This window comes from Cololabis saira, chromosome 19 (genome assembly GCF_033807715.1).
Source record: "Cololabis saira isolate AMF1-May2022 chromosome 19, fColSai1.1, whole genome shotgun sequence".
NCBI classification, from domain to species: domain Eukaryota; kingdom Metazoa; phylum Chordata; class Actinopteri; order Beloniformes; family Belonidae; genus Cololabis; species Cololabis saira.
Window position 1 is genome coordinate 16419506 of NC_084605.1, and position 10226 is coordinate 16429731.

The 10226-nt window shown below is 40.3% G+C and overlaps 1 protein-coding gene across 1 annotated transcript in view; it reads left to right on the top strand.

Moving 5' to 3' along the window:
- Positions 1-4552: 4552 nt before the first annotated feature.
- Positions 4553-10226, top strand: part of kctd2 (potassium channel tetramerization domain containing 2) — a 15075-nt gene continuing 9401 nt past the window's right edge. The window contains exon 1 of the mRNA XM_061707638.1: positions 4553-5112. Coding sequence (XP_061563622.1) covers positions 4801-5112 — 312 coding nt within the window. The 5' untranslated portion in view covers positions 4553-4800. The remainder of the gene's footprint in view (positions 5113-10226) is intronic.

Consider the following 10226-nt stretch of genomic DNA (forward strand, 5'->3'; position numbering starts at 1 on the left):
TACATGCATCTTCATGCACAACACCGCATCATAGAATAGAAATATAAATAGAATAGAAAGCCTTTATTATCATTGTACAGGTACAGTGAAAATTAGGCAGCAGCTCCGTCAAAGTGCACACATGCAAGACTATATAAGCAAGGAAGCATAAATGTATATATATGTACACACACTATAAACAAGAGTGAATGGGAGGATAAAAAATGTACATGGATGGGTCGGGGGATATTGCACTTAAATGGATGGAAGAATAATATTGCCTTTGAAAGGATGGGAGTATTGCACATAGATAGTAGAATATTGGGACATTGTGGATAGAAGGTAGAAAATATTGCACAGAAAATATGAGGTAGCTTATAGGTTGAGAAAGTTTTTCTCAGTCTTTCTCATCACAACAGGAGAAAGACTGGTGATGCATATGTACATTTTTTTACCTAATACATTACCAATCAAACTTTCAAAATTTCAACCCTAATCCTGTATGTGCCCTATTTGGACTCACTCCTGAAACGCACTCCTTTAAAGACAAAGCTCATGTAATTATATATTTTTCCTCCTTGATTGCCAGACGTCTCATCCTTCTTTCCTGGAAAGAACATTCTTCCTGAGTATTATGAGAATTTACAAACACCACTGAATGACAACTAGAATATTATTCTTAAAGTGAGGCGGCGGCTTCCCCTCATAATATCCTTCATTATTATTATTGCTATATAATAGTACACCCCCCCCCCCTTTTTTTCCCCCCTTTCTTTCTTTTATTTTTCGTTTTTAATTTTTAAATACAATTTTTTACACTGGAATAATGGACAATCATTTGTATGTACATCTGAACTCAAAGGGACAATGGGGATTGTTGGGAGGGTTGAGGTGGGTAGTGGGTGGGGAGGGATAGCTGGGTGCGGGATCTTGTTGTAAGTATTTGAATGTTACAGCCATACTATGCTTGTATTCTTTATTCTCTATAACCTGTAATGCTGTAAACATATGTATATTGCTTAATGTATAACCGATAAAAATGTCTAAAAGAAAAAAAAACCTTCAAAATTTCATCAACAAACCCTCTTAGCATGGAAGTTGGCTTTTGTCCACAATTTCTCACCCCACAAAGCTTTCCTAATAATAATTTCCTAATAATAGCAATATTCTTACAAGAAACAAATCTTTATTCTTTCTACAGTGGTTTGAAAAAGGTATCATCCATATCCCTGATCTTTTTGATAATGCTGGTAGTATGTTGTCTTATGAACGCTTTATGTCAGTACACAGTTTTCCTGTTCCCTCCAGAGAATTCATACCTGTAACTCGTGCTATCCCAATAGAGTTAATTCTACTTATGAAAAGCCACTTGAGTTACAGTGAATATAAAACAAGTCAACCTGTACTGATGCTGAGTGGAATAGAACTATCTGATAGAAAGTGTAATAAAAAACATATGTGCCTAGAGGCAAGTTTTACTGGAGGTCCCAAATCGAGGACATACATTGGAGAAGAGCTTGGCTTCTACCCCATAAATATTGCATATCTAATAAGGCTAAATAAGTACATTTTAAAATACTGCATAATATATACCCAGTTAGTAGTATTATTTCTAAATGTTATCATCTAAATGTTGATGATTCCTGTACTTTTTGTAATTCTTTCAATAATACTGAAACAATTTCACATCTGTTTTTTTATTGTGATATCTCTAAAAGGTTTTGGAATGATGTTGAATCTTATTTTTTTGATGCTATTAAATCTACATACTCTCTTAGCCTTAAAGATGTTATTTGCTATTATGTTAACTCACAAGATTATGCTCTTGAATACCTGATAAACTTTGTTATCCTATATGCAATTTTTTTTCCGCAAAATTCGCAAAAATCACTACCTAAGATTGCTCCTTTTCTCCTGGAACTTAATTCTTTGCTTAAATCTCTGATTTACAAAAAAAAGTAATACCTTATTGAGCCATTATGAAAAGTTTTTTTTCCTGAAACCCCTGTTTGATCTATTTATTTATTTTTTTATACTCTCGATTTATGTATTTTTTAGTTATTTATTTTTTATTTTTTATTAAACCATCTCTTGTAATGACTTACTTTTATTTAATATAACTACCCCTGGTGTAATTGATATACTTTTATGTACTGCCAACAATGTGCTGTTTGTTACTGTATACCTGTTGTTTGTATATTTCAATAATACATTTTTTTTTTAAATGCATATGTACAGCTTTGGAGAAAATACATCACAGTAATATGGGTGTAAAACCAAATCAACAACAAACAGCAAGATGTTGAAATAATAAGACTAAATCAAAATTAACATCAGCATAAAGTGTGTAATGTCCCACCATTTACTTTAAAATTGTAACAAAGAATAAAAACAGTGGATAAAATCAGCATGTAGAATGTAAAGCAAAGCAAGGAGTGGGGAGTCCTGGTAAAAACTTCAAGAAACAGCACATGCATTTAAAAATGTAAAATAATCAAATTCTATCAAACAAAAAGGACAGAAGTAAGATCAGATATGCCATAATCTGTGACACACAGACAAAGAAAAGCATTAAAAGATTGTTATATATATTAAAAAGGTCTAATATTTATTTCCGAACACATTTTAGTGATAAATCAGACAACCATTTGTCATAATACACAATACACCATTTGTGCAATGATGCAACAGCTGGATATTTTCTTTAGAAAAAATCCAGTTTAGGATTATTATAGGTCTTCTGGGGCAACTCCAATTTTTTCCGAGTCCCAGAATTTTAATCAGCTACATCTTGATGTAAGACAGCAGAGGCTGCAGGGTGTGTTTTGTCTGGTTTTATCTCTTGAGCCTTTGTTAGTTTCATTACATTTTTGGCTAATGTTGTAAAGTTTGAATTAACTCAGTTGATCCAGATGTTTTGGTTTGTGTTTTTTTTTTCATGCCATCATCTATTGTGTACTAAAGAAATTAGGCAAAAGACATTTGTGAGTTGGTTTTTGCTGAGATGATATACAAAAACTGAAATTTCACAAGGTAACCAGAAAAGACTTATTTACATGAACATTTTTAGAACCACAGCAGTCTTTTACAGCTGGGGGATGTGTCAGATTCAACATCTGACTCAGCCACAGCTGCCACACTTCCCAACAAGTTAGCCAGGTTTGTCACCTTTGATAGCTTGTCAACAAACTGCCCAAAGCTGGTTGATGGAGCCTGCTGCAGAGAGGGGAACAACCCCATCCCAGATGTGGTATTCTTTAATACGCCGTAGTGCTCTCTTAACCAGCATAGGTAAACGTACGATAGCTTGAGTTTTTCGGTCTCTGCTGTGTTGAGGTGAGCGGTAGTTTTTAGTGGTAGGGAGGATGAGAGTTGCTCCTACATCTGCCAGGATATCAATTTAGAAAAAATCCCTTTTCAGCCATAACTCCATCTCCAGGCAACAGACGCTGTTAAATCTGATCTAAAGGTTATTTCTTTGTCAGAGATGGAACCTGAGTATAGCTTGGACATGACGGTAATTGCACCACAGGGTACAATGCCTACTACACCTTTAAAGGTAGTGTGGTTCTTGTAGCCGGAAAAGGCCTCAGACTTCAAAGTCAAAGAGGATGGTTTCTCACAGCGAAGGTTAAAGGGGACCTATTATGAAAAACACGTTTTTTCTTGCTTTAACATATATAGAGTGTTCTCCCCTCAGCCTGCCAACTCAGAGAAGGAGGAAAGCAACCAAATTCTGCAGTGTCTGTACAGCCGCCCGGATGAGCCATCCAGTGTGATGTGGCTTCTACGAGCCAATAAGATTCTGCTCCCGTCGTTACGTAACAAAAATGCGATTTACATAGGTTGGCCTCTGATGCGTGAAACCATGCCCACAACTAACTCCGCTGGCCGGAGCTTCCGCCATTTTTCCGTAGCGGTGTATCGCGTCATTCAGGCAGCCAATCAGCACAGAGCCTCATTATCATAGCCCCGCCCACTCAGAATCCTGCATAGATAATGAGGTTAGAGAATGGGATGCTAGAGACATGGCTCAGAGGCTGAATTTCTAATTTATTTGGCAAAAACAATCAAAAGCTTGTTTTTAAGACATTCAAGGCCAGTTTAAAATAGGTATTAGATGCCATAATAGGTCCCCTTTAAAAATAACAATTACATTTACAATTACATGCCCGAATGCATTGAGTTGCTGCCATGTGATTGCCTGATTAGAAATTTGCATTAACGAGCAGTTGGACAGGTGTACCTAATAAAGTGGCTGGTGAGTGTAGATGCTCCAAATTCACCTTTTTCCTCCAACACAAGGACATGTTGAAGAAATAGGCCCATTAAACCCACTAAAATAGCAAAATCAGTAGCTTAAAGGTAATTTCAAATCGTCTTTGGTGTTTTTAGAATCATATCAGTGCACTTTAGTATAATAATAAAAATGATAACGATCTACTTAGACACAAACAGTTGAGTTTATTGGCTCCCAGAGGAGCGCAAGACTGGATATCTAGAAAAGCACGTTTTCGGAAACTTCTTTTATTTTGAAAATCAATGACATAACGGAAGTAAACAGTAATCACGTTGCAACCCGGAAGAGTTGCCTTCTCCGACTAGCGGTTGTGGAGGCGAGAATGAGCACTTTATTTTCTGGAGAAACGATTCAACTCGATGCTGCAAACGTCGTGTGTGTGTCCTAATGTCCCGTTGTGGGGGTGAAGCCAGTCCGCGGTGAGTAGCGGTGCCCCTTCCCCCCCAGCCCTGCTCTGTGTACGGGACTGGATACCCTGCTCTCACTTAACACACAACTCATTATTACAAGAGGAGACCAACATGGCTGAACTACACGTTGAGCCGAGCGGAACCGGTACCGTGGAGCCCGAACACGTCCGGGGCTCGATGCGGCTGGCGGCGCCCGCCTTCGTGGCCCCCCCGCGGGGGGGGCAGAGCCCCGGCGGGGGGGGCCGGTGCGGGTCCGGGTCCGGGTCCGGGGCCGGGCCAGGGCTCCCGGCCGAGGGGCCGCGCTGGGTTCGGCTCAACGTCGGCGGGACCTACTTCATCACCACCAAACAGACCTTGTGTCGGGACCCGAAGTCCTTCCTGTTCCGACTGTGTCAGGAAGACCCGGACCTGGACTCCGACAAGGTGAGTAGGCCTGGACAGAAGAACACACCTTTATAAACCAAGAAAGCCTGTTACTTCTGTTATTTACCTTCCAGTTATCCAATATGGCATAACAGTTTGTTTTTGTATTTTAAATATTAAAGGGGACCTATTATGGCATCTAATACCTATTTGAAACAGGCCTTGAATGTCTTAAAAACAAGCTTTTGATTTTTTTTGCTAAATAAATTAGAAATTCAGCCTCTGAGCCATGTCTGCAGCTTCTCAGTGTGTAACCTCATTATCTATGAGGGATTCTGAGTGGGCGGGGCTATGATAATGAGGCTCTGTACTGATTGGCTGCCTGAATGACGCGTAGCAGGGGAGGGCACAAAGCATCGCTTGTGTTGGTTTTTACAACCAACAACAGAGCAATTCACATGTCTAGCTTGAACAGATGCCATCACGATACACCGCTACGAAAAAATGGCGGAAGCTCCGGCCGGCGGAGTTAGTTGTGGCCATGGTTTCACGCATCGGAGGCCAACCTATGTAAATTGCATTTTCGTTACGTAACGAAAGGGAGCAGAATCTGAATCACACTGGATGGCTCATCCGGGCGGCTGTACAGACACTGCAGAATTTGGTTGCTTTCCTCCAACACCTGGAAATGTAATTAAAGTAAAAGTAAAAATCCAGATGCCAAATGAGGATAAAAATATCACTGATAATAATTGCTTTTCTTTGTTTCACCTTAAAGTTCGTAGTCTACCTAAACAATTTGATCATCTTATTGTCTATCTTGGTATGCTCCCTGTTGACTTTTCAGTCATTGGTCTGACAGAAACTTGGCTGATTAGCCAGAAAGTGTCTGTTTTCCATGAATAATTATAACCACTATCCATGTTTTAGACCAGAACGTTGTGGAGGGGGAGTGTTTCTCTTTGTGAAGGGGAACATTAAAACTTCCCCTCGTAACGATCTTGTTACTCTAATGGGAGATGAGGCCGAGGCAGTCTTTCTAGAGCTTGCCGAGCCGTTCCCTAGCAATATTATAATTGGCTGTGTTTATAGACCACCGAGTTCTAACATCAGCTGTTTCATCGATTGTTTCTATACTACCCTCAGTAAGATTACCAACAAAAAAAAAAGACCTGTTATATTATGGGTGATTTCAACATTAATCTCCTAAACAATCAGTCATCTCAATTTATTAACCATCTTAATGCCTCATCTTTCTTCTCCCTTATAACAAGGGCCACACGAATTACTGCTACAAATGAAACACTGATCGACAATATTTTCACTAATTCCTATTGTGCTGAGGGGATACCTGGTATTTTGTTCTGCAACCTGTCTGACCATCTTCCTGTGTTTTATCTTGAGCCCTCAATTCTGAAAGCAAACTCTTGTACTAGAAAATTACACCCAGATAGCATATAATATCTTTCATGAAAAATATTTTAAAATCTTTGATGAAGCTTTTCCACTTCTAAGATCTAAAAATAAATGTAACCCAAGCAAATCCTGGTTAACTAATGGGCTGTAACGTTCCATTACCAAAAACTATAAACTCTACCGAGAATACCTCACTAATCCCACTCCATTATTTTTTAATACATACTCAATTTATAGAAATAAATTGAATCACCTGCTGAGGTCATCTAAACACAAGTTTTATGAGAGTAAATTCACTGACTCTCAGAAAAATATGAAAAACACATGGAAGATTATTAATGAACTTACTCAGAAAAAAAACTGTTAGTCCTGAACAGAGGGAATTCAAGGGAGCGAACAAATCTTTTTCAGATCCCCTGGAAATAGCCAATGAATTTAACCCTGTCTCCCTCCTGTTTGAGACATGAGACTTCCCATGGCTCAATTTAGCCACCAGGGGGAACAGGTTTTTTGGAAGTACTGGTTTGCTTCGCACTGCATAAAGGCCTTCTGAAGTTACAGTAGCACCTTCATTTAGCCAAATGTCTTTTTCCTGGAAGGGTCAGGGCTGCCAGAGTCCTGACTTCTCCCCAGATAAGTGGTTCTCCCACTTCTTGACCTTTGCCTCCTGGCAAGTCGGCAGTCTGACTTCATGATTTTCTAGGGTCGGATATCTCTATGTCCCTCAGATCCCCCCGCCGTCCGTATGATTACTTGGATGTCAAAACCTGTTAAATTCTGTCTCCTACCTTAGTCAAGGACTACAGAAGTTCCTTATTTCAAAATTTTCTTATTTCAACCCAAGTGGGTTATGGTTTTATTAAAGTAACAACACACAAGTTAACAACGGTCCAGTGACAAAACGGTGTATCACATAACGGTCCTAGCCGTTCATGCTCGGATGCCTCACACACAAAACTGTCTGTGCAGCAACTCTCCTGCAACATAAAACAATAGTCCTCAGTGAACTTATATATATAAACAATAACTCATTGTAAAATGTCACTGACATGCAATTGACAGTAGGCTCATGAACACGCCCCTCCACTGCATCCAAAACACAGCGGCACTCATTTTACAGGACGAAACCCAACCTGATGAGGCTGTCAATCATCGGTACATGACTCCACGACAGATAAAATAAAGAAAAATTATTGATGTGTTTCACACTAATGTAACAGTCAACCCAATCATACACAGCTCATACTCGCAAATGGCAAGAATCACATTTCTATACAATCCGGGTCAAATACAGTATTACAAAAGTAATCTGCAACCATTCGACGGTGAATTAAACCCATTTGACAATTCTACATCACCACGCCTCCATTCAGGCTTAGAATGATCCAAAAAGCTTCATTACTCCATTTCTCTGCCTTTTTTCAAGAGGGGAGCTTCTCACTTGAAACACTATCCACAAAATCTCCACTTTCATTTACCGACAGCAAAAAGTTCCTCGGTGATGAAAACATTTCTTATATAATGGCAAGTTCAGCAGCGAAGAGCTTCTCATTCCTTAAAGGAGCATGAGGCTCCTTTTAAGAAATGAGACTCTCTAGCGCCACCCTTCACCACGACGGCCGTCGGGGGTACTGCAGCCAACAGCGAAGCCGGCACGGGAGAATGGGGAGAACGCGCATGCAGCGTCATTTGACGTCACATCCGCAGGACAGCGCGGGAAATTCCGGTCACAAGTGCAGCACATTTTGCAGCACACAGCCTGTTCAAGGCAACGGAGAGATACGTTAGAGCAGGGGTTCCCAACCTTTTTTGAGCCAAGGACCAGCAGAAGTATAAACAAAAAGCTCAGGGACCGGTTGACAATTTATGTCAATTTTAATAAACATTTTAGAAAAAAACTATGCATTTTAAAATGCAGGCTATCATCAGCGACGTTAGCTGATGTTGTGGCCTTTAAAACTTGCTTCTGCAAATGTAACTCACGTTTTTTCCTTTCGAAAAAATCCACTGGTTTGTCTTTGAGAGAAGGATGTTTTGTATTTAAGAGTCTTTGAAGCTTGGATGGCTTCATTGCTTCGTTGGCGAGCGTTTCTCCACATAAAACATAGTGGGTTTGGCGCCTCCAAATCGCCCGTTGCAACAAATCCGTATTTTATATACATAATGTCGTACTTGCGATTAAAGCTTTTGCTTTTCTTTTTGGTAGGATTTTCTACTTGTTCATCACCATTTCTTTTACTCGAACAACCAGTAAAGAAACGGCTCATGGAGGTTTGCTGAGGTCCGCTCATCTCTGCAGCAGACTGTACCTAACCTGCATACAGCACCTGTGCATGGCGCTGTTCAGTCCGGTCGGGTACCAGAACTTATCGTCCGCCAAGCCATGACAGGGCTGCCACTCAAAGAAACACATTTCGATTTATACAAGTTTTGGATGAAATTATATGACAAAAAAATGCAAAAATTGTTTTCTTAAATTTAGTATGAGGTTGCTTTAATTATGTGGCAAATGATAATAAACACGAGAAAGATGGGTACTTCAATGAAAAATAGATATTTTATTCAACTTTGCTGCTGTTCATACAAAAAGTAAATAAAAAACAACAATTTTTTTTCAAAGATTTTCACTTGAAATAAGTAGAAAAATCTGAGATTTTTTTGCTTGTAATGAGAAGATAAATCTTGTTCCACTGGCAGATTTTCCTACTTATTTCAAGTGAAAATTGACTTGAAACAGGTGAAAATTGTCAAATGAGTTATTTTTCTGGTGATGACTCTAAATGTTGAAATAGCAGTAAAACCACATTCATTGATGAAATGACATAAGGGATGGAAAGGAGGGATGGCAGTTTTACAGGGGGGATGATTTGGACCGTTTTTATTTCAGGGGGGGATGATTCTGACCGTTTTTATTTCAGGGGGGGATGATTCTGACCGTTTTTATTTCAGGGGGGGATGATTCTGACCGTTTTTATTTCAGGGGGGGATGATTTGGACCGTTTTTATTTCAGGGGGGGATGATTTGGACCGTTTTTATTTCAGGGGGGGATGATTTGGACCGTTTTTATTTCGGGGGGGGATGATTTGGACCGTTTTTATTTCGGGGGGGGATGATTTGGACCGTTTTTATTTCGGGGGGGGATGATTTGGACCGTTTTTATTTCAGGGGGGATGATTTGGACCGTTTTTATTTCAGGGGGGGAAGATTTGGACCGTTTTTATTTCAGGGGGGGGATGATTCTGACCGTTTTTATTTCAGGGGGGGATGATTTGGACCGTTTTTATTTCAGGGGGGGGATGATTTGGACCGTTTTTATTTCAGGGGGGATGCTGGCTTTAGTTCTTCTGAGGAGGAGACGAGCAGCAGCAGCAAGGAGGGTCCATGAAATCCTCATGAGAAGACTTGAGAAGATTTGGGGGAATCCATGCTCGTTGGAGCTACAGCTCCATGATGACCAGGTCTACTTCAGATTGAATAGGGAGCAGTTTGACAGCCTGTTTTGGAGTGGGTCCTCAGCAGGATCACAACCACCTTCTCTCCTATTGGTCGCACCGAGATGCCCTCACAGCGCGATGAAATTAAAAAATGTTCAATTCAGACGCAGGCAGGTGAAACGCCCGTGGCAGGTGGCCTCTCCCGCGCCGCCAAGCTCGCCAGCAGAGCGGTCCACTCTTGCGCTGCGGCAGCACATACACAATGAATGGGAAAGCCGGCTGCGGTCCCGCTTTGCGCCCTCTATGTGAAAGGGGCTTAATAC